General features: G+C 39.6%; 1 protein-coding gene across 36 annotated transcripts in view; it reads right to left on the reverse strand.

The window, feature by feature from the left end:
- The window catches only part of NRXN1 (neurexin 1), a 771,544-nt gene that overhangs the window by 15,417 nt on the left and 730,403 nt on the right, over positions 1 to 25,724 (reverse strand). For 23 of the 36 annotated variants that reach the window (XM_054061851.1, XM_054061844.1, XM_054061836.1 and 20 more), the window contains one exon: positions 7,084 to 7,171. In XM_054061851.1, the coding sequence (XP_053917826.1) occupies positions 7,084 to 7,171 (88 nt within the window). The remainder of the gene's footprint in view (positions 1 to 7,083; positions 7,172 to 25,724) is intronic. The other 13 variants (XM_054061852.1, XM_054061849.1, XM_054061850.1 and 10 more) reach the window with 1 other exon arrangement.

Below are 25,724 nucleotides of genomic sequence, written 5' to 3' on the forward strand. Positions count from 1 at the left end.
AATCTATTCATCATCTACGCACCAGTGGAGAAAGTCTTGTGCAAGTTAACAGAGAGCTTGGGATGATTTATAGCAATCTGATGTTGATATTTCTTGCCACTCTTAGAGTAGAGTGAGACACTTTTATTACATTGATAGAAAATCATTACGGTCAGGAAAAAAAAGAGCTCCCCCGCTTCCATCTGTATTCTGCCATCTGATAGGTTCATACCACTGTGACTGCAATTAATATATGCTAGGAAGCATTGGCCTATGCTCTTATTTCTAGGCTATATATTAAATCTCTTTGAACTACGTGTGTTTGGCAAAACATATCTAATTAATTGTTCACATTTAAAAGGCCTGTTTAGCTAATGATTGCTGCATTTTGTCCTAAAAAATAAACTTTAATATAATGTCACGTTGCTCACAAATTCCCTGTACCAGCTGAGGTTACATAAAGAAAAGATGTACAAGAATATGAACACCACCACTACCACCGAAATGACACAGAATCATAGAATGGTTTGAGTTGGAAGGGACCTTAAAGATCATCCGGTTCCAACCACCTTGCCATGGACAGTGACTCCTCCCACTAGACCAGGCTGCTCAAGGCCCCATCCAACCTGGCCTTGGACACCTCCAGGGATGGGGCATGCACAGCTTCCATGGACAACCTGTGCCAATACCTCACCACCTTCATCATAAGGAGTTTCTTCCTAATGTCTACTCTAAATCTTGCCCCTTACAATGTAAAGCTATTCTCCCTCACCGTATGCCCTAGTAAAAAGTCCGTCTCCAACATTCTTGTAGACTCCCTTCAGGCATTGGAAGGCCAATATAAGTTGTCCCTGGCACCTTCTCTTCTCCAGGCTGAACAACCCCAACTCTCTCAGCTTGTCAAGAATCACAAAATAGTTTGGGTTGGAAGGGACCCTAAAGCCCATCCAGTTCCAATCCACTGCCATTGCAGGCACACCTTCCACTGGATCAGGTTGCTCAAAGCCTCATCCAGCCTAGCCTCCTACATCTCCAGGGAAGGAGCTTTGAGGAGTCAGAATTCTCTGGAATACTAAAACACGTTTTGTTAGAGTGAAAGAAAACTCTTCCTTTCATCACATGTCAGTATGGCCATGTTTCAATGATGTGGTTGGCATATAGTAGAGACTGGTGTTGGTACAATGGGTCAATCATAATTTTTAATGTTGTTGTCTCAGATGATTTAGGAAAAAATCATTTTTGATCCAATTCAAATGAGAAAAGCCATATTTGTAGTTCACAGTGACAGATGCTTAAAGCTCAGGCTCTTGACAAGCAAGTGGTTCTGTTCACAATAAAATAATTTGGAAAAAGGAAACATTTGCTTTTTGTTGCATTGGGGCGGCTTTATGATTTATAAAAAAAATGAAATAACCTTAACAACTATTTTAACTTCAATTATAGGAAAATTACTCTATATCTGAAGGTTCTCAGTTCCTTTGTGTATAGACACAGTAAGTGCTAACATTTGGAAAGTTTGTAAATAAAGCATAATTTTCACCCTGTTGTAGCTCATACAGGCATGTCTTTATGTGTTTCAGCTAAGCTTTTCGAAGAGTGGATTCAAGGCAACCTAGTGATCTTTCTAGTACTGGAAACACACATAGAACTACAGAATAATTGGACTGAGGCACAAATATTCCCTTTATGTCTTGAGCTATAATAAACATAGGAGCCCTATGAACTAACTGTAATTTTATTTTTCTCTGTTTTGGCTCCTTGCACAATGAATTCTGTGAAGTGCATTAAATAGGGGACTTGCAGTGATGTACAAATTGTAGGAGTCACTTTCCCTCCTACTGCAATATTATCTCGCTGCCAGATGCACCAGGAACACAGTGCAAACATTTCTGAAAGGAAAAGAAGAGCAAAACTTCTAATAATGAGCATAAATCATCCATAGTCTATTTCACAGTTCTGCTCATTAGAAAAATAGGTATCAGTTCTCGGACCAAACCTAAACCATCACAAAGTGTTTGAGAATGTACGATTCTAGCTGTTTCTATCTATACAACACATGCTGGAGGTGTTTGAGGCCACGTCAGATGGGGCTTTGAGTAACCTGATCCAGTGGAAGGTGTCCCTGCCCATGGCAGGGGTGTTGGACCTGGATGGGCTTTAAGGTTCCTTCCAACACAAACCAGTCAATGATTCTATGTTATCACACATATGAAGGAAGCAGCTTGCATGTGACGTTCCATACTGTTTTACTCACAAGACAAAGCCTTCCCCACAGCAGTGACTGAACTCTAAGAGTCACCTGAAGTAGTGGCTTGTTCACTCTCTCATAGCTACACTGATGCTTTCGAGATTTCTGACTGTCACCAGGTGCTTTCTGCAATGCAATGAGCCTTGTAAAGATACAGGAAAATGAATACATGTTCAAAGATCACCCCATAAGCATCTCTCCTATTATGGGTCCTTAATAATGTAGGGAAATAACTGATCCCATTTCTCCTTCAGGATAAATAATTAGGGCTAAGAAAGGTAAGTAATGCTACTGGTTGGTATGCATGACTGAACTGTGCCCTGACTATTCCTGCCCTGTTTCCCTACAGAACAAGTACAGGACAAAAGCCGATACCAGTCAAACACTGTCCTGGGGACTGGAACCCAAGAGCTGCCAGACCAATGCTGATCAAGAGATGATGAAGCGTGCTATTTGTTTACAATATGTGAACTTCTGTTGATAGAAAGACTTGTTTCAACCTGAAAAATGCTTATTTCTACAGGACTATTTTTTTCTCTTCAAAGGTTGTCTCCTGCTAAAACTTCCAAGATCAGCAAATGCCATATAATCTGGCTTTAAGACTGCCAAATTTCTATTCATCTCACATCTGCTGGTCCCATCAGGAGAGCTTTTGAATTCAATATCTAGCTTAAACCTTGGTCAAGTCCCAGTCCCAAGTTTGAGAAGGATTTAACTGTAATTTGCAGAAAAAGAACTGTTCATACGCTAAAAACCGCAAAACGCTTTCCTTGCTCTACATTTCCCTGCCATTAAACTCAATGATTTCACTCCATTTGACCCAGTTTGGAGATCTCTGTGTTTTGGAACATTTCAATAGCTACAGAAGTCCCTGGATAACAGCTAACAAATAAAATACCAGCTCAGTGTAACTGGAACAAATAAACTGTGTATCTCAAATGGTCAGTGAAATTCAGCAGAAATCAGAGCACTGTACAAGCTCAGCAAAGGCTGGAATAGCAGTCATGATGTGTAGAATGGCAATTTGTCCACTTGCAGCTTAATAACTTCACATAAAACCAGTAAGTCATCCCAGATCCTTTTTTTTCAGGATAAGTTTCCTCTAACAGCTTTCAGAACTTGCCTTGTTAATTTTTCAGCAGGCACCGGAGAGACCTTAGAGCAGCCTTCCACTACTGAAAGGGGCTACAAGAAAGCTGGGGAGGGGCTTTTTATGACAGACTGCAGGGATAGGATGAGGGGGACCGGATTTAAGCTAAAATAGGAGAGACTGAGATGAGGTATTAGGAAGAATTGTTTTCCTGTGATGGTGGTGAGGCACTGTTACAGTGAAGTTATGGTTGCCCGGTCCCTGGAGGTACTCAAGGCCAGGTTGCATGAGGCTTTGAGTAACCTGATCCAGTGGAAGGTGTCCCTGCCCATAGCAGGGGGTTGGAACTGGATGATCTTTAAAGGTCCCTTCCAACCCAAACCATTCTAGGATTCTATCATTCTACACACTTAAGAGGCTTTATCATTTCCTCTATGACATGAAGCTAAAAAACCATAAACTGTTATTTATTATTATTATCATCATCATCATTTAGAGTAGGAGAGGGAAACATGGAGCAACACATGTTGCCTTACTATAGGAAATTAAAAGCAAAATATGTTGACTAAGTTTTGCATGCTAATAAATTTGTTATGGCTTCATCCAATTATGGCACATTTAGCAGTTTGTATACCACAATGAAATAGGCAATTATAATTTCTGTGACTTTATGTTCCAGACAAGTTGATGGGATTGCTGATTAGCAGCTCCTAATCTGGTCTATGGTTTTATGTCCAATATGAAATTTGTCACAAATTGCATCTTTCCATTTATTAGTTAGAAGACAGGTGCACAGAAATCAAAGCTAGTGGTGGCAGCCCGACACTTGTTAGCCACCACAAACTGCAACATATTTATCCTAGCAAAAAAGAAGCCCTATTTTAGGCATAAGACTTGCTTACCAGTAAAATCTAGCTAATTAGTAGCTTCTATGCGATCTAGGTTTACCGTACTCAAACTGTTGAGTAGAATCTCATTTGGAGCTGAGAACTTTGGTTAGAAATATGTATATCAAGGGCAATTATCATCTAAGCATGCATTTATGGCCCTGTCAATTAAACTAAAGGGGCCCTGGCCATCCTTTAAATGTATTCTCGCTAGAAAGTTGTTGACTTGAGAGCTCTAAGTGTGCTGCCATCTTCTCTTGTGTGGGTGTGGATTCCTTTGCTGACCAACAATTAGGCAGCAAGAGAAGAAACCTGATGGGATCTCAGGTTACAGCCTCTAAAGTGAAAACACAGCAGTAAAATTGTCCTGATCATCACATATTCTGCCTCTTAAAAGTATCTGTTAGGAAACAGAAGCTTTACCAGCACCAGAGAGGATGTGCAAGAGTGGCTGTGGAGAAATAATTCTGGTTTGTCATAAAGGTTAAGGGGAAAAAGTTGAACTGAATTGTGGGAAGAATTTAAAGGGAAGGAGATATCCTTTGCATCTCCTATCTCAACTGAAAAGAAAAAAAAAATACTCACATTAATCTGCCCCTATCAACAATATTACACTTATCTACTTAAGTTCCAGCCTGTTGTTGCGAGTAGCTCAAATCCACATGGAGACTGCAGATTTATTGAGAGGGAGCAGTGCGTACTGGACTAATCATGGAGAAAGGTTATTCATAAGACTGAGTGACTGGGACTAGAACAGTTTACAGAGAGGCAGACATGCTGGAAGTTACAACTTCAACCCCCCCCCTTTGGTTTTCAAACATGAGAAAAGGATAAGGCCAATGAAGAGAGAGGAAAATTAATAGCTTTTAAGAGTTGAGAGTGGGAGGACAAGTGACATTTTGATGTGAAGAATGACAGATAAAATGATCCAGACAATTGGGATTATGGAGAACATAATTCCTGTGCCAATCTATACTTTTTTAAAAAGTAGTAGCAGTTGGGATCCAAGAAATGAAACAGTAAAACCATTCTGAAACAAACAAAAATGAGAAGTGGAGCTGGATGATGAATGATAAGCTAAAATAGGAAAGCTAAACACCAGGATGAGAAGTTAATAGCAAGGTTTTGCAGGTAGATTAACATTCACCTTCCCCTTCTGGAGCTTAGCTTGCACAGAAATGATAACCTGTCAGAAAGTTTCATTTCAACCCTCGTGTTCCTGCCCCTACCAACTGAATGACTGTGCTAAGTTCCGAGACTACCGAGCACTGCAGCCCCAGATCAAAAGTTCAAAACAACCCCTAAGAAGAATTATACTGAAATTTCATGAGCTCTCAGCAAACTGTATGGCTGAGATAATAGAAATACATTTCTAATACAACATCTGCACTCTACAAAATCTTTTAGTAGCAGGTAACGAATGTATTGTTGTATTGACTCCTACTGGGAAAGACACAGGCTTGTTAAACTCAAGAATCTGAAAATAAGAAAAAGGACAGAAAAACAAAATCCTGGAAATAAATTTTCAACAAATGAATTCTCATCACAGTTCCCAAATATCCTGCTCATAATGTCTGGGACTTCTGCAGGTGAAATGACCTCCTGAGAGGTCTAAAATGGGTGTTATCTGTTGCTGCTCAGTTTAAAGAATGGTCATTCCATTTCATGGCATTTTGAGAAACACTGTGAGATCCTTTTATTGCAAAGCAAAAGAAACTAACCCCGAACTATTCTCAGCAGATCTATAAATATCTTCATAGACTCTTAAGTTTGATAAAGAACACTAAGATCATCCAGTCCAACCGACACCATTGTGCCCACTAAAACATGTCCTGAAGTGATCTTGGTTCCTGAAAGAGCTCAGATGTCACCCTGCATGTCCATCAGACACTGAAATAATTCAACAAGCCAAGCCAACCCAACAAAGAAAGCAGGAGAAATTCATCAGGCATCTGTGATTTTTTAAAGGTTATAGAGTAACGTAACTCTTCGTTATGAAGTTTCGCATTCCTTTCACATCTGTGAGAAACATTAGCAGTCTTAGAGAATGTATGTAGTATTGATTGAATATGAAGGGGAGTGGGAAATTATATTAAGGAGAATAATTCGTACCAAATTTCTGTTATTCAGGGGGAATAGGAAAGTCAGGGCCAAAACAAATACAATTTTTTTGTTCCACGGAGAATACTAGAATGCCAAAATTTGTCATTCCAAATCAGAACTGATATACTCTTAATGGTGTTGGCTTGGAATAAAAGCCATAAAACAATTAGAAATTTGAGGCTATTGTATTCTATGGCTTCAGATTTTCACCATCTATACAGTATTTCATGCTTTAAAAAGGAATTAAAAATGATCTCTGCTTCTACTGTTGACATAAAAGGACACTGAAATATGGTATTTGTATCTTTTTTGGGGGAAAAGATTAAGGCACAAGAAATTTCAACATCTTTCTATGAAATGAAATTGTCTCTTCTTTATCAGGACAACACAGCTGCAGGGACTCCAGAATGCCCTTCACAGTGCAGCCTTAGATCTTTGGTTGAGCTACAACCTTCACAGAACGGTTTAGGTTGGAAGCGACCTCAAAGCCCATCCAGTTCCAACTCCCCTGCCATGGGCAGGGACATCTTCCACTGGATCAGGTTGCTCAAAGACCTGTCTAACTTGATCTTCCTCACATCATGACTATCAACACGCTCTCACTGTTTGTCTTTGGAAAGCGTACAGCAAACTCTCCCTCTCCACTGACACTGCCATGTGTAGAAAGGCCCCAATTCAACTTCCCCAAGCAACATGACTATCCCACTGGATGGGACTCTGAGGGATGGGAGCATGCAAATAGGAAATAAAAGAAAGTAATAAAAAAGTTGACTAACCTAACCCACCTGAGCTCGGCTCACAGGGATCGATGTCCTCATCATCGCTAGGACATTCAGCCGAGGCCACCAGGATGTCATCTGTGGTCTGCAAAGAAAACAACAGTTAAATGGATATATTTTAATGGATTGAACACATTGCAAGATTCTCACTTGTGTTTCTGTTATTTCTTGGATTTATGCAAGGACCAGAGCATTCCAGATTTAATATGTAATGGCATGGTGACACTCTCCAACTCCAGAGTAATGATACTTCGCTTTTCAATTTGCACTTGTCAGTGTTTAGAAGAACTCTGTTAGGTATCCAGTGCAGACACTTACACATTTTAACATTATTTTTGTAATAAAAACACAAAGTAGAAGATGGAATATATATATTGGTTTTCCCTCTTTATCTCCAATACCTATTCTATGATACTGCAGAAAACACTAAGAGCATTAAAAAAACCAGTCAAAATATTGAACTGCCTGCAGCTGTTAAAACTATCAGAAATGTAGTGATGCTTCAATTGCATTTGCTTCCTCAGATGTAAAGCCAAAACAAAAAACAGAGAAAGAAGCAAACGTATAACTATTGAAAACTATGAAATTAAAAGAAAGTAAAGAAAACAATGAAAAATATACGCAGTGTTAGAGACTATCATCTTGTTCTCTTAAATAAGTGAAAATATCTTATGATTAAGTCCAAGAGGCTCTAGGAATATCTGTCCAAAATGAGCTTGGGCAGTTACCATAGTCATAGAGTGCCAGGTTGGAATGGACATCAAGGATCATCTGGTCCAACCTTTTTAGGTGATATATAGTTTAAATGAGATGGTCCAGCACCCTGTCAAGCTGAGCATTGAAAGCGTCCAGTGCAGAGGAATCTACTGCTTCCCTGGGGAGATTATTCCAATGTTTAACTGTTCTCATGGGGAAAAATTTCCTTCTAGAATCCATCTGGAATCTACCCAGGAGCAACTTATACCCATTACCCATGAGTTCTTTGTAGAAAGCAATCATATCAATCAAGACAAAGGAGACAAACCAAAGGATGTAAGATACGACATGCTATAAAGAGAAGAAACAGGTGATTCCTATCTCCCTCTTCTTACAGTGCAAGAACAAAGAAGTATTCAATGAAACACTGAAGCAATCAATATGAGCCCGATAAAATGAAATCCCTTCTGTTCCAGCTACCTCGGAGAACAGTCATTTAAAAATGTAATAAGAACATCCACAGTTATTAGGGGAAATAATAGCAGGGAAATATAAACTGTCACGCTCCTAGTCATTCCTCAAGCAATTACTAATGAGGTTAGGAAGAAGTGTTTCTTATGGGTGAGACATTTCGTAGCTGTCCGTTTCAAGCTTCTGCTTCCCCCACTGAAGGAAATACACAGACAGAATGAGAAGATGACATGACACTGAAACAAGTGGTTGAGCATAGAGAAGGGAAAAAGGCATTCTTGCATCCCTGTATGCTACACAGGTTGACAAAGAGTATGACCCATTTGGGCAATGCAAAATATCATTTTTAAGGGGTTCTTTTGCATGAGCCTAAGAGAGGGACATCACAATACATTAAAGCTTTACATCAGGTTAAATCTGAATATGTAATAATTTAATTTGTCTACAGTGTAGCCAAAGCCTAACCATTGTTGATTATCATTAGTATCCTAACTGAAGTTTTAAAGCAAAGCGTATTACAGTAATAGGCTTTTCTTTGTCTTGCTTCAAGAATATTAATGAACATATGCTTTCAGTGGTTCTAAAATGGAGGAAAGTGATACAGGAATACATTCATTAATTTGTGAGGCTCCACAAAGAAAATCCTATTATGAAAATGTTCTGTTTTACAGGTAGAAGACTGAGGCATAAGACAATGAAGTAACTTGCTGAAGGTAATTAAAAAGGCTATAGACAACAGCTATGTTATGTCACAGTTCAATGCGATACTCACAAAAATCATCTTTCCTTATAGCTGTGAAAATTTATAGCTAGAGGCAACCCCTCTGTACATCTGTTAGGCTTCTTAAATGAGCTGGCAGATTTGCAACAAGAGTTAAAAAAACAAACAAAAAACTCGTATCTAGTTGTTCATTCTTTCTGCTATGTAGAAAATCAGATTTCTAACAAAAGCCAGCTTGATATATCTTCTTGAATGTCTAGCACCCATTTCTTTTCCTCAAAATACAAACATTTAAGCTTGAAAATCAGTATCTGTGTCCCTTTCTGGGAAGGCATCTATTTTTTTTTTTTTTTTAATGCATAAAGAAACAATCAACAAGCAGGTAACCAATGAAGATAACCACATTAAAAAAATTAACTCAGTACTGCAAAAGCCACAAATAATAAGTATAAAACCATACTAATAAGAATATAAAAAAATATAAAGTATCTCCCAAGTAGTTTCAGTTTGGTCAGTGAAACCACAGCATCATCTTTTTCTTTCCATGCATAGCACTGGAACAGATACCATGCATTTCTGACCTGTAACCAGAACACTGCACATTTACCATTGGTCACTGGGGAATCGTAAACAAATACTATTAAACTGGGAGCATCTCATGCATACATGATAGCCATTGCAAGCAATGATGGTCTCAAGTTGCACCAGGGGGGCTTTATATTGGATATTAGGAAAGAATCCTTTACCAGAAGAACAGTGAAGCCCTAGCAGAGGCCCCTCCAGGGAAGCGATGAAGTCACCATCCCTGGAGGGGTTAAAAAAATGTGTAGATGTGATACTTCAGGACATGGTTTAGAAGGCACAGTGGGGTTGCGCTGGATGATCTTGGAGGTCTTTTCCAAACTTAATGATTCTATGATTCTGTGCTCTGGGAGATCTACTGGTCTAACCAGAACTTTGTTTAAAGGTGCTTTGGTACATGCAGGATGAGCAGCTCCAGCAAGCTAAGGTACAACAATCAGATAGACTTATTGCAGTGTCTCTGATTATCCTTGATACGGGATAGTAGGCTCAGAGTTTATAAGTAACTCTCTTTTTTGTACAGCTTGCACTGCATTCAAAATTACCAGAAAATAACTATGGAAAAATCATACACATAAAGTATCTTAATGTATGAGAGAGAATTTGTTCAGTTACATAGAAGAGGGAGTGTCAAAGCTGTCTTTATAAAGTGACACTAATTCCAGTCTGTGGAAAGAGGATTCACACTGCTACAAGAACAAAGGGATGTTCTTCAATGATAAAATTGCATGGATGTTATGGATATAGAAATGAATAATACCTTAAATAAATGGGAATATTGTACATCAAGAAAGACTCATTAATGTTTCAGATTATTAAAGGAAATAATGCGTGTTTTAATGTCAATACTAGATATAAACCTAATTTTGTTGCAAACAACAAATCACGTACCAGTATTTAAATAAGAAGGAAATGGTGAGGTGATGTGAAAAAAAACTTTCTTCAGAAAAATATGAGAAAGAATTCCAGTTTAAGTATCAATTAAGATGTATCACAGCCTTTCCCCTCCCCCTCTTCCAAACCCCAAACACCTATTTTCCTGCTACTTATACATATTTTTATCAGAAAAAAATCCAAAGGAGCTGTGAAAGGCAAGAGATTGCAGTGGCTACAAATTAAAGCCATTGGGCTGCTGAACACAATTTAAAATGGGATTAGAATTAGATAAAACACTAGAGAATATAAAGAATACATAAATTAGAGAAATACTATGGGCCAGCTATCAGAGTTCTTTCTTCAGGAGAGCTTTGATGGATAGGAATTTACCTGAACGGAGACCAGCATTTAGACATAGGGCTCTCAGGAAGCCATGGGGTACAGATAAATAATGCAAGATAAAGCGATATATTTTACTTACCACATATAATCTTCTCTTCGAGCTTTTTAATTTGGATGGGAAGATTTAAACTATATCAGTTCTCCTAAGTGAATTGCAATTGTTGCTAGTACTATGGCTAATTAACAGGAAACTGCTTCAAGCATCCTCATTAATCAAGGATTTAAAAGTCAGTGGAAAATCCCTTATTTACAGTGAGTGCCTAACAGGATAACATTCAACTGGTATCATCATAATACGCTATCGGATTAGAATGTCTCTTGGGCAAGTTGTTCAAATTCACTTAAGAAGTAAGTGATACTCTAGATGTAAGAGATGAGAAAAAACATCCAAATAGCAGGTGTACAACTTGGAAGGCCAGGCAGAATTCTTTTTGATTGCATCTTCTTTTCTTTGTCTGTTTTCAGAGTTCTGCAGATTCATTCTACAGATGTGACTGTACAATTTGAAATGCGGTCCACTGTCAAAGAATAATTTGGTTGGAAAAGAACTTCAAGATCATTCAGTCTAACCATACCTGTTCACTACAAAACCGTATCCCTGAGCACCTCATCTACCAGTCTTTTAAAAACCTTTAGGGAAGGTGACTCAAGCACGCCCTTGGGCATCCTCTGCCAGTGCCCGATAACTTTTTTTGGTGAAGAATTTTTTCCTCATGTCTAATCTGAACCTCCTCTGGTGCAACTTGAGGCTATTTCCTCTTGTCTTATCACCTGTCACTTGGGAGAAGAGGCCAACACCCATCTCACCACAACCTCCTTTCAGGTCGTTGTAGGACAGTGATTAGGTCTCCCCTCAGCCTCCTTTCTCTAGGCTAAACAATCCTAGGTCCCTCAGCTGCTCACATAACCCTTGTGCTCCAGCCCCTTCTTCAGCTTTGCTGCCCTTCTCTGGACATGCTCCAGCCCCTCAAAGTCCACCTTGTAGTGAGGGGGCCAAAACTGAACATAAGATTCCAGGTGCGGCCTCACTGCAATATATGGCTTCTTAAAAAGTCAGATATCCATTCACATTCCATAAAAAAGATGGCAGGGAAATGTTACAATTAATGTGCCAATATAAAGGAAAAAAAAAAAGGACAAAAAAAATTATATTTTGTAAAGGTAGAAGTCACTGTACAATGTAATTTCTAACAACTATTTATGGGTGCAACCACTCCAGGAATAGGTCTTGCTTACATCAGTCAGGTCTGTTTGCAGACATAAGGACTTTAAGATTTGTCTCTTAGCCAAGAGAAAGTCTAAAATATCACTGATCTGCCACCCTTCCTGAGGAAGGAAATGGTGACTATTTCAAGAAAGCTCCCAGCCAGATCAAAAAATGTTGCTCCTGTCATGGCTTAAATCCAGTGACACCCTGTAGCTATGGATAAATACCAAGCTGCCTCAAAGGTTACTATCCTGGGTTCAAAATTGGTAGCAGCAGTGATGATTGTTCTCTTCTAATAGTTAAAAAAAAATGCAAATGAATAAACAATACTGCAAACTATTGGGATTTTTTATTATTCAGCTTTTTCATGATTGAGCATAAATACAAACCACCTTATTCATTTTTTTATGTCTGAAGCCTTGTTATACCTAAGGGTACCAGAGAAATATGATCTAAAATTAAATCACCAATCTGAATTGTGCATTCATTAACAGCATAATGGATCCTGTGTATTTTCTCCTGTAGCATTCCACCAGCTCTCCTTTAAATTGCTGCACCCTACAGCTACTCTGAATATAGTTTATTCCTTAGTTATTCCTTACTTGTTCAATAATACACTTTATCCCATGAGAACTGCAAGCAAATCCAAATTACACAACAGTCAAAAACTAGAAGTCCTAAATTATAATATGAATTATAAACAGTGTAACAGCTTGTGACTACTGTTTAAATTATTTTAGATGAGAAGTTCAACTGTGTAATCAAAACTATTCTTATTTATTTGCACAGCTTTGGTGCTTAATGCCAAGCACCATTGTGGTAGGTGCTAAACGCAGCTGGAAGAAAAAGGCTCTTCTCTGAAGAGCTTGCCGTTTGATTTGGGACCAGATCATAGAATCATTAAGGTTGGAAAAGACCTCTAAGATCAAGTCCAAGTGTCAGCCCAACTCCACTACGCCTACTAAACCATTTCCCAAAGTGCCAAGTCCACATATATTTTGAACACCTCTGGGGATGGAGACGTCACTACTTCCCTGGGCAGCCTCTTGCAATGCTTCATTCCTCTTTCAAGACATCTTTCCTAATATCCAGTCTAAACCTACCCTGGTGCAACCTGAGGCCATTTCCTCTCATCCTAGATGCAATCTGAGTGTGAGAGAGGGGAGCAGAGTATGAGAAGTGTTAGGTGAAGATGCTACTGAGCAGCACTAGTGGTTATGCAGGCTCTGATCTAGATTTTCCAAAATGATGCTCCAAGATGGAAGGAAAGAAAGTCAGGAAAAAAATAAGGCAGAGAAAAGCCAAGCAGAAGCCTGTGACTGACCAAGGAGATGCTGGGAACAGATGGTGACTGGAGAGAGAGCATATTTTAAACCCTGTTCGGTGAGTATAGAGGTAAGGCAGCCATGGAGGCACAGAAAGAGGCAGGCAGCACTAACAGATTGATGGCTAAAACACGGGAGGATAGAGCATGGTTGTGTTGGGAGGGGAAGTAACAAAGAAAGTGAGAAGTTAATGGTAAGGTCACGGGAGCAAAGGGGATGAGGCGGTAAGAGAGGACAGCCAGGATACAAGGGAATTCATATCAACAGACCTGATTATGTGAAGATTAATGGGTAGGAATTTAATGACTGCTAACAAATGACTGTCTGAAAACATACTTTCAGATGTAAGACTAGAAAATTAAACCTCTAACTCTCCCTTTGCCCTTGTCTGAAATGCTTTGTTATTGTCTTGGCTTACATTACCTCATTTTTCCTCCTGAAAAAAAAAAAAGCTCATTAAAATACTTCCCATTTAATTCAGAAGTTCAGAATCAGCTACAAGTGATATTTAAACTCATAGGTCTGCTTCAGCTTAGCAGAATGGTTTATAACTAGAGCCATGGTACAAACAAAGGCTTTGGAAAACCGATAGATAGGCATTACCGTCTTCTGCATTACCTGTGGCAAACTCTCCTTTCACAACAGGGTTCATATAACATTTGAGGAGGGAGCTCAAAATAGTCATTTTTGTACTATGCACTGGCCACCAGATCCTCTAAGGCAGTGAGAGATTTCCTTAAAATCCAATCCCTTGCACCAGCAGGTTAAGGGAGGGGATTCTCCCCCTCTACTCTGCTCTCACGAGACCTCACATGGAGCCCTGAGTTCACTTCTGTAGTCCTCAGCACAGGAAGGACATGGAGCTGTTGGAGAGAGTCTGGAGGAGGCTATGAAGATGATCCAAGTGCTGGAGCACCTTGCATATGAGGACAGGCTGAGAGAGTAGGGCTTGTTGAGCCTGGCTCCAGGAAAATCTTATAGCAGCCTTCCAGTGCTTAAAAGGCCTACAGGAAAGCTGGGAAGGGGCTCTCTGGATGATCTTCCAACTTCTCTTCCAACCCAAACCATTCTGTGATTATATGATTCTATGATAAATTCCTTCTTTCCCCTATTTTTCTTTTAAAGGGAGGAATAAAGCAACCTAAAGCAACAGGAATGCTGGCAGAGACCAATGGGGCATGAAAACTCACAACAGAGTTCATGGGGAAAATATCAGATTTCTTTTTGGGGGATGGGATTAACTGCACAATTTTCTAGCCAAGATTGGGTAATTTCAATATAATATTTTGTTTAAGAAGCATATTGTGATGACTGGTTCTTGAGACAGTCGTAGAATGCAACTCAAAGATGTCACAATAATCAGTTGTATGCTCCAGCTTGCTTCTCGCCGGTGTTAACAACCTCCCATTGCATCAGTTTGCAGAGAGAGGTGCTACAGCAATCTAGCAGTAATATCAGCTCTGGACGACATGCCATTCGGACAACTATCTCCAAATTTGTATCTAACTTGCTATAGATTAAACAACTACATGGGCATCAATTAGGGCTTGTCCATCTACATACAAAAAGTATCTTCTTGGCACCGTGCTACTGGAAAATGTTATTTCTGGACATGGATATTAAAATGCTAATACTTCAAACACATACACAATATTTATTATATCTAAAGTGCTGACATATTATTACCCTGTAATGTGAAAATACACTAACTGAAAATTGAAACACTTTCTCAAAAGTGGTTCTCACCTAATTAATAGCATCTTATTATTTCTTGAAGCGGTCAGTATTTGACATAGGGAGGAAACAAAAGCATTGATTAGCAAGTTCCTGTCAAAAAAAAGAAACATCTAGGATGTAATACCCAAACACAACAAGGCCTTGAAGTTAATGAGTGTTAAAACTTGGAGGTAAAAAGCTAAAGACAATGTCTCAAAAGCCCTGCTAGCCACTTCAAACTCCATCCCTGATTCTCAGTAGAGATAGGAACACGGCTGCCCGACACAGCAAATCAGAGTAACCTTTCTGGCCTCCACCTCTCTACATAAAGCACAGAAAGTCTACCTTTCCATGTAACAAGCCTAAAATTCAAAGCACTATTTCCCTGCAGAAGAGCATTTGTATCACTTCTCCAGGTCCCCTTCTCCACCCAAACATCTAAATTCTTATGGGCAAAATTCCCACAAAGAGCAGAAACCTATTTAAGAAAAGCATGTATACTAAAATAATGTCAACAAATCTGTGCCGGTTTCCTTTAAGCTCTGAAGATAATTGTTTTGGCCAATGTCTTACAGCCATTTATCCCATTGGGCAAAAACAGGCATCAGAACTGAGCAAATCCATCTACAGCACCAGCTTTTTACCTGGCCAGCTAGCCAGGCAGTATTTTGTATTAATATTAAAAAATAAAAGTATTACTAATTAAAAAATAAGGAAACAATCCCATTTTTTTTTCCTCTAAGGTCATGTCCTTTACCTCCTGAAACATATGAATGACGTTAGTTTCACAGGTGTAGACTAAAATTTCTATATTAATGTTATTTATGAATATTACTTTTGTGGTCCCCCTATGAAACTTTTCCAGACAGAGCTGCTGTCTGGACAATTAACTACCTGCTTTTCCTTCCCGTCTTTCCTCCCTGTTGTGAAGCAAAAGAAAATACACACATCACCACGAATATATTTTTCACTGACGACTCTTGCTATACTTAAAGGATTCACAAGGAGATATTCAATCCTGCAGTCATTACGTAACATCATGGCTCTCTTGGGCTTCTCTTCTTGAAACAAGATGGTCCTGTATAGGTTGTGGTTCTTGGAAGCAGAGCAAGTTGTGACCACACAGTGATAGTGTATCAAGTAGAATGACCATTTCTCAGTTTTCAGCAAGAGTAAGGTTTACTTTTTTGGAGTAATTGCTTTGTTACTTGATCCAAGTCTTAAGTTATGGTACACGGCTTGGTATTTACAAAGAGAACAACTGATGTTTACCATGACTGTCAGATTAATGCTTCAAAACAGCATCGCTGCAATGAAGGATGAACTGTCCACTGTTTACACCCTTCACATCAAGGACAACCCATTCCATAAAAACCGATTGGCATGTATTGCATGAGGAGTCATATCAGCATCATGCACATTTTTCACTGAAAAAGACCTACATTTGTTTTGCAGTGCCAGAGAAATGGACAAGCATTTGACTTATTCCCTGAAAACGCTATGACACGGCCTTGCTTGTGATTGATGCAAAACTACAGGTAGAATAAAAAGACCAAGGTGTTTCTATCCCTTCTACCGAAGACATTGGAGGGAGGTGGCTGGCCACGAATAGCAAACATATGAGCTCTGCACCATGTCCACATCACTCCCTTTGCTTCATTCTGCCCTCTCCCTCTCTTCTGCAGTGGGGCTTATGGCAGTGGGAGCTCGTATCCCTGGAGACTGCTGGTCTGGCCCCAGAGCCCTGAGCCATCCATGTGGGATTGCAGGCAGAACAATCAAATGGTTTCTCATGCTGGATAAAAACACAGGTGAAGACACATGGCACAAACCTGAATCCTTGAAAGTAGATATCGATATGCAATGTGCCAGTAAAAAAGTCACCAGCACCTAATTACATAACACCGAGTACAGTATTGATACCATGCCATTTGTTAAAGCAGTCATGGCTTGGATGAAGAATGATTGAATGAAACGTCATGTGATTTCTCTCTCAGCTCACTTTGCACAGTGGTGTATCGTTTCTGTTTCCAGAAATAATTGTTCTTTTGCAAATTTTCATTTTTTGCTTACAAATGTTTCTGTCACCAATCACACCTAGCAGAAGAAGCTGTACTTCTCCTGAACTTACCTTTTCTGCCCTGATACCCCTGTGTAACTAAAATAGGTTGAGAACAAGGGACAAGGTCTCTGTGAACTATCTAAAAGTTCCTCATAGTTTCTTTCTGAGATTCTCTTCACCACATTCATATTCTCTCACGAACACCAGGCTTCGTTACAGAACAACAACAAAAATGCAGTTTCATTTTTGTTTTTTTCTTACATTTGCACTAAACCTAAACTATACGGAATGGGAATTGAATGACGAAATGCAATCCTATTATTTCCTCCTAGGCAAGAAAATAATTCTGCCTGTAAACATGAGAGAAATGTTTCTGGGCATTGTGCTCATATGTTCTGATATCACTTTATTTTTAGCCATCTTTTTTGCCAAAGTAAACATTTTAGTCTCTGTTAAAACTCATAATATACAGCAGAGACTTTTGCAGGTTGTTTTTCTTTTTAACCCAAGGACTCTGCTTATTAAATTGCAACATTACAAGGGATAGAAAACCCCTTAATTTATATCCCTGTATTACCAACCACATGTACAAAGATTGTTGAATTTCTGAAATACAAGACCTAACTGCAGTTGTATTCATCTAAAAAACTAAGGCACAGCTTTATTAAAGACTTCAAAAATGACTATTTGAGCTTTTGGAAGTGAGGCTGATTTTAACTGACACCTGAGCTGCTAACAGCAGCTATTTTTTTGCAACTTTATCACATGGTTTAAGACCACTGTTGGCAAAATTTCATAAAATTAGAAAAAAGACTGGAACCACTTTATTACCAGAATCTCCCTTATAGATTAAAGGTAGAGGGGAGCTTACATTGAACTACACCACCATCCTTTTTTATACCATTATAGCACCTCCAGTTTTACTTGCCCTGAGTATCCCTGACCATTACTTGTGCCACACAGAGAACTTTGTTCCCCTGATTTCCATGGGAAATTTATCACTATTCTCAAAGTAGGTGAAGGCAAGAAAAGCCCATTACAAGGAAAAATTCCTGCAAAGTAACACGCAATCTCTGTTCTCATTCACCTTATTTTCAGGAAAAAGCCTTCCTTTCTTGTTTCAAACTAATAATCTTATAAGAAATGTAGAAAACTGCATAAATTATCAGACTGCTTTTTAGTCATTCAGGTAAAACTGTCCCAGAGAGAGAAATAGGACGTAGACTGAAAACACGGGATCTTCTATTTAACACTGACCTACCCATACACAGTCCTTCAACCTCGCTTGAATGTGTCTTTGATCCAAGGCAAGTTTGAGTCTGTCAGAGCAGGTGAGCATTTGCTGTTATTGCTCTCCCAACCCTAGTTTAAGGAAAGATTAGCACCAGTCCCAATGCCAACATTTTCTTTTCTTCATTTTTGTAATAAAGCCTGTAATTTAAAATTCTTGGGGGGCTAAGAGGGCACTCTGCTCCTTCTGAGATATTAGCTTCTTGGTCACATTTTATCCCCCCCGTATCACCAGGTTGCAGAGGTATACAAAAGCAGAGAAAGGAAAATAAAAGCTGGCTTCACAGAATCATTTGAGTTGGAAGGGACTTAAAAGCCATGCGGTTCCAACCTCCCTGGTATGGGCAGGGACATCCTCCACTGGATCAGGTTGCTCAAATCCTCATCCTATCTGGCCTTGAACACCTCCAGGGATGGGGCATCCAAGACTTCTCTATGCAATCTGTGCCAGTGCCTCACCACCTTCACAGGTAAATATTTCTTCCTAAGATCTCATCTAAATCTCCCCTGAAGCATTCTTGTAGCTGTTTCAGTACTAGAAGGCTGCTATAAGGTCTCCCCGCAGCCTTCTTGTCTTCTCCAGGCTGAACAAGCTCAACTCTCTCCGTCTGTCCTCGTATAGGAGGTGCTCCAGCCATCAGATCATCTCCATGCCCTCCTCTGGACTCACTTTAACAGATCCATGTCCTTCCTGTGCTGAGAACTCCAGAACTGAACCTAGTACTTTCATCTTTGAAATATGGCCTGTTTAAATATGAAGCAGTTAATCCCACTTAAAAATCTGCTGCATTTGCTAGTCTTAATGTTTTAACTTAAAAGCTCAAACAGCATTGGCAGGAGCAGGGAAAGTACTGGGAAAATAAATGGATAGTTTTGCAGGGCAGAGAAATGCTCTACAGAGTTTGTTCTGCAAGCACAACTTGTTACTCCTAACGAGTTAGATACACATGCATTGGACGGAGACAATGCATAATTGCCTTTCAATTAAAATAAGAGTTTCATTAAAGCTACTGTTTTGGAAATACAGTTAATTGGATAGTTTCTGAAAGTGTACATTTGTTATACAGGTATTTTGGTTTGCTAATGATGCCTTTATTTCATAACTGCCTAACAAAGGGCACCCAAAATTTAGGTGAGAAACATGCTACAGGGAAGCAGCAATGCTTCGCATGCCTGGGAGCTGCTCCAGGTGATAGCTGTGGCAGTGGTATGCACTTCAGATGGCATCATTTCACCTTCAGGAACCTAGGTTAATTGTTTCCAGGCTTCAATTTTCTTAAATAATCACTTCCAGTAAAAAGAAGAGGCAATTTAAACATGTGTTTGTTATTTAGATAAGGAAAGTTTTATCTCTGTCACTACTTCAGTGCTGAAAATCCAATGCACATCATAGGACAGTACGATACCTACTCTTAGGACTAAATGACAGAATCATAGAATCATTGAGGTTGGAAAAGACCTCTAAGATCATCAAGTCCAACCATCAGCCCAATCCCACCACACCTACTAAACCATGTCCCAAAGTGACATGTTTATATGCTTTCAGAACACCTCCAGTGATGGAGACTTCACCACTTCCCTAGGCAACCTCTTCCAATGCTTCACCACTCTGTCAGTAAAGAAATCTTTTCTAATATCCAATCTAAACCTCCCCTGGTGCAACTTGAAGTCATTTCTTCTCATCCTATCACTTGTTACTTGGGAGAAGAAACAAGCACCCCACATCACTACAAGCTCCTTTCAGGGAGCTGTAGAGAGCGATGAAGTCTCCCCTCAGCCTCCTCTTCTCCAGGCTTAACAATCCCAATGTTTTCCATTCTGAAGATCTTGTTTGCAATTGCTTTTAGATTTAAAAAATTAGTTATTTAAAGATAGATTACATCTCCACTGGTAGTTGTCCAAGCCTCAGTGTATGAAAAGCATAAGTCTACATACATGCACACACACTTTTTAATGAAACAGTTCCATAGTTTCTCACATGAGGGTAAGACAAATGAAAAAGAGGAAGAGAGATATTGTTTATGAGCATGTTGTTAAGCAGGAACCTACCTTTTTCATCACATATATGAAAACCCCACCGAGGGTGTGAGCCTAAGAAAAACTGCAGCTCACGTAGGAGGTCAGTTGGGTTTTGACCCTACAAACACTGTCTGGCTTCACAGTATAGGTAGTGGTTTTCTAGTACCAAAGAGAGGAATTGAGGTCTAGGACACAATTTTTCCTACTGTATCCATACCGCCGTTGATGGCATTTGGGCTGTGAAGAGGAGTAGGCCAGATTTGAACAGGAAGGAGAGAGAAATCAGGCTAAGAATGATTGCAAGATGGGATACTGAGAGGAAGGGTCAGAAACATGTGGATGATAACCAACATAAGCTGCTGGAGGATTTGGGAAGATAAATAGATTAATGTAAAGCTGCAGCATGAAGGGGACCATTAAGAGGAGAAGAGAGGATTAACAAAGTGGCACATGGAGAACTGTGCTGAAAAGAACAGCATGACTGGGGAGGCTTGGCTTGAGGACAAGGATCCTTGATCAGCCACTGGCACAAAAATTAGCAGGCATCAGGAGCCCAGTTTCCATCCAGCCTCAGCAGTTACCAGTCTAGCAAAGATTTCAACTCCTCTACAGATGTCTGCTGCATGAGGATCCATCATCTTCAAGGACAGAAGCCTAAGACTCCTACCAGATCCCCAGGCTCCAGCTGTGCCAGCTGCCTGCTCTGAGGTGTCAGTTTGATAGTGCATAGTGGAACACAAATCTATAGTTTGTTTTCAAAGCAACTGGAAAAAGTACATGTGAACTATTAGATTTGCAAAAAAAAAAAAAAAAAAAATGAAGTGTGAAAGTGAACTAATGCCCAACAATTAGGGGATGCCAGGGCTCAAGTCTGATGTGAAGCCTGAATTCACATGCCTTGTGCCTTCACAAAGCGATGCCATCCTTATTAAGATACTGAAACAGATTAATAACTACATATTTGTATGTCAGCTGGTGTAAAGCTAAACAGTTGCAGGGAAACAAAATGTTCACACTTCAGTTGGGTATTTGGCCCAACATTTCTTGTGATACCACGTAAAACTGAAAGCCCAAACCCATAGAGCATTATCTCTAACATGAATCTGCTTAAGGCTACGTACTCATCAATGTTCTGACTGCAAGACAGCACACTTTGGAGATATACTCCAAAGACATTTCTGTTGTGAGGTAATCAAAAAAAATCAAAGTTAAAATGATGAAGTCATATATATATTAGTTTGATGTTTCCCCTTCACTATCGCATTATGAGCAAATATTAGGTGTGGCAGGAAATTTAAAACAGAATGCAAAGTGAGAAATTCACCATCCATGCATACCCCAGTTATATTCAATATTGTAGTGTATTTTGACAATGTCTTTCCATTCTGGGGTAAAAGCCTGTAAGTTCATAGAATCATAGAATGGTTTGGGTTGGAAGGGACCTTAAAGATTATCCAGTTCCAACCTTCCTGCCATGGGCAGGGACAACTTCTACTAGATCAGGGTGTATAGAGCCTCATCAAATCTGGCCTTGAACACCTCCAGAGACAGGGCATCCATGACTTCTCTGGGCAACCTGTGTCAGTGTCTCGCCACCCTCACAGCAAAACATTTTTTCCTAAGTTTTCATCTCAACCTCCCTTCTTTCAGCTTTAAACCATTCCCCCTCATCCTTTCCCTGCACCATCTGGTAAAGAGTCCCTCCCCAGCTTTCCTGTAGCCTCTTTCATTACTGGAAGGCTGCTATAAGATCTCCCTGGAGCCTTCTGTTCTCCAGAATGAACAACCCCAACTCTCTCAGCATGTGTTCATATGGGAGGCGCTCCAGCCTTCCGATCATTTTTGTGACCCTCTTCTGGACTTCAGTTTCTTTCCATAAGACCTTATGTTTTTATTTGTTGAAATACAGTACAAAAGCAAGGAAATTCAACTTAGCTGGGGTGCAAATATAAAGATAGTGTAAGGTTCCTCTTTAAAACTACAAAGGATCGTTTAGGACCCAGGCTTAAACTCAGACTGGAGTCTAGAATTTCTTGTTGCTGCAACAAAGATGTTCAGTTGCCTCCCAAAATAGGTGCATGCTGTCAGGAAAGCCTATAATTAAACTCTCCAAGTCTGTCAGTCTTGTCTATATGGGAATGTTATTGTGATATAAATGAAGTTCATTAAAACTGGTATAACTCCCGCGTGGATAAATTTATACTGGGGAAAAAGACCAGACATTTTGAGTGTGGCTTTTGAGGGCAGTGTAAGGTGTTCCCAGGCAGCCCATGGTTTTACTCAGTGTGTCAACAGGAGGAGCCAAAGCAATCAGAATGCACCGGCTCACCTATGTTTGTGTGACGGCCGCAACAGGATGTGTCAGACCCTTTGTGGGCGCTGTTACACTCACACTACCTAACAATTTCCACTATACCTCGACTCTTCAGGTTTACCTCTTTCCCCTGTGAGGGCTATGTACTGCTGCCAGGAGAGCAAACTGCACAACTGAAACAAACCAGACCAACGTATGAGAAAACCTACACAAAGCACAACTATCTCAGTTCTTCTCCCAGCAGTTCAACATCAAATACTTGGGCAGTTTGTCACTGTCAACACTCTCTGAGTTCCTCATGTTGGACAGCCGCTGAAGGCACATGTTTGAGTCTCTTCAGTTTTTATGAGCCTAAGGAAGCTTCAATACTGTCTCTTTCCATTTGGCAGCACAGAAACTTAGTACAGGGAGGTGTTTTTTTCTCTTCCCCCCCCTTTTTTAAGCATCATCACAAAAAATTGTAATCACCAGATTTTTAGATCTGAACAAAGGTGTATATATACTTTGCACAATGCCTATCGCTGATTTCTCATGTCTTTAATATTCTTCAGTCTTGCACCTCTTCCTCCACTATCTGTTCTTTGGAGCATGGGACTTCTCTGTTCTCCCTAATATCACTGCAAGATCCATTTTTAATAACCTCTGTTCACCTTTGTCTCCCTGCTGAAAGACTTCTAATTAGCCTGCTCAGATAATCAGAGTCCTCTCTTGTCTTCTGTGCTCAACCTTCTGCAGTCATCTTTCAGACTTCACTGCGACCCAGGGCAAAGTTATTTCATCTGTTGTTCTCTGTTCATCATGATGATAATGGATTAATACTCTTCACTTGGCATTACCATATATCACGAACCATAATATCCATAATAAGCTTCAACACAGAAGAAGAGATTTTGAGCTGCTTGGAAGGTACAGGACAGCAGGAGCTGCCTGCAAATGGTCAACTGCTCATTCTCCTGCTATTAAGCAGGAAAAATAGTCCTCAAATGCACAGGGGTGTCTTACACTATAACACCAAACAGGCAAGAACTCCTTGGCTTCTCTGTGACCCATCCTTTGCCATTCCGGGCATCCCTGGCTAGGGATGTTATCCAACAGCATAATTGGAATTCAGAATCTGGCTGAAAAACTATTACACAAGTTGTATTATTAGGGTCCCTCAAGAAAGCCGATTTGTATGCAATGCTATATTTCAGTGCTTTGAGTCAAAAAAAGACACAACCTACATTGCAATGTGCACCAGTTAGAAATGAGAGAAATAACAAACCTAAAACCTTATTTTGATTGATTTTTTAACATCTAAGCACTCAGATGAAGAGAAGGAAGAACTCCGCTAGTTAGGTGAGATCACTCACGAAGAATTTCTTCATCAGATCACACTGATTTGCAGAGATTCATTGTATGGAGGGAGCTGCAGAATGTTAAATTGTATGAGAAATGGACACTATGACAGCAAACGATTTTTCCTAATATTCCATTAAGCTTCTCAACGTTAAAAATTTAATTACTTGAGGGAAGAAAAGACAACAGCACAAAAGCCATCAATCCCCTCACCATTACACACTATTTTCAACTTGAGAAGGTATTTTGTTTCATAAAGGAAACTTCAGGTGGAAACCCAGGGGAGGCAGAGCTCAGACATATATGACAATGTTGCTATAGCAATTACTTGAGGGGACGTGCAGCAGCAGCATTTTAGCTCTCAAGCCTACAGTTCATGCATGCTGTTCATAACCAGACCATAAGCAGCCTGATGCTTATTGTGTCCTAATAAGATTTGTAAATTACAGTGATGTACTCCCAATAGCTAGGAATGGGAGAATAGTTTTTGTTACTAACATTTAATCATGTTCAGAAACCCTTTTATATTGATGCATTCAGCTAGATATTTCAACTGCTCTTTTCCATTAAGTCAAAGCTATATAAATATATTCTAAAAGCAATCAATTACATTTTCTGAATTACTGTGCATAATACATTATTCAAATGGGGTCTGCTTTGAACAGCAGTTATTTAAGACCAGATTAATATTTGGAAGTGAAACTTAGATCAAGATAAAAATTTTATAGACATTCAGCATAAACGAGGGGTGTGAAATGTAATGTCCAAGCACTCTCAAAAGCCCAAGCAGCAGATAAAGCAGAAATATCTGCATCACCCTTGCCTGTATTTTGTCCATTTAATAATACTCCAGTGTTCGGTGAAACTAAATTTTCCTGCTATGTTCATTAAAAATAGATGCCATTGTGCAATGTCTGTGATAGTAATAGGCAGCTTCAGGCCTCAAATTGAAACCTCAGAGCCAAAGCATGCCAGACTTTGGAAGGGTTTGGAGCAGCTGCTTGGTCTAGCAAAGCAATCTGTGAACACAGAATTCACAGGCAACGGACAAACTATCTCCACTGACCACACCCTCTGGGGCACTCAAGCTATCTACTCAACCAGCTAGAAGCACTTTCTTCAGTATTGTTCTTTAATCTCTGATTAATTTTATTAATTAATCTCATACTTTTAAAACTGCTTTGACAGCTAGAACAGGATGGGTCCGAGGAGTGCACAATGCTTAATTTCACCACAAAGCCCTTGGTAATGAAAGATTCATCATGGTGCAAAGTGAGTACCCCACATAAAATAAGGCCACGGAGCATCTGACTATGTTCTGCATTTGCTTACTGAAGTAAAAAAGCTTCTCACTAAACTCTCTCAGATCCACAGTGAAGCAACTGCTTACCATTTTCTTCCCTGTATCTGCAGCATATTGACTTAATAGGCACGTTTCAGTGTGTCTTAATATTTTGCTTCAGCATAATGAAAACGTTGCAGCCTCCTTCCTTTGTTCTTTCCTGCCTTCTTCTGCAGCAACGTCTGAATTAGAGCAGGTATAAAATATGTGCTTATGCAAATTACACTCAGATATTTGTCGGCATGAAAATCCTAGGAAAAAAGCCCTCTGTATAACT

This window comes from Cuculus canorus, chromosome 3 (assembly GCF_017976375.1).
Source record: "Cuculus canorus isolate bCucCan1 chromosome 3, bCucCan1.pri, whole genome shotgun sequence".
Taxonomy (NCBI): domain Eukaryota; kingdom Metazoa; phylum Chordata; class Aves; order Cuculiformes; family Cuculidae; genus Cuculus; species Cuculus canorus.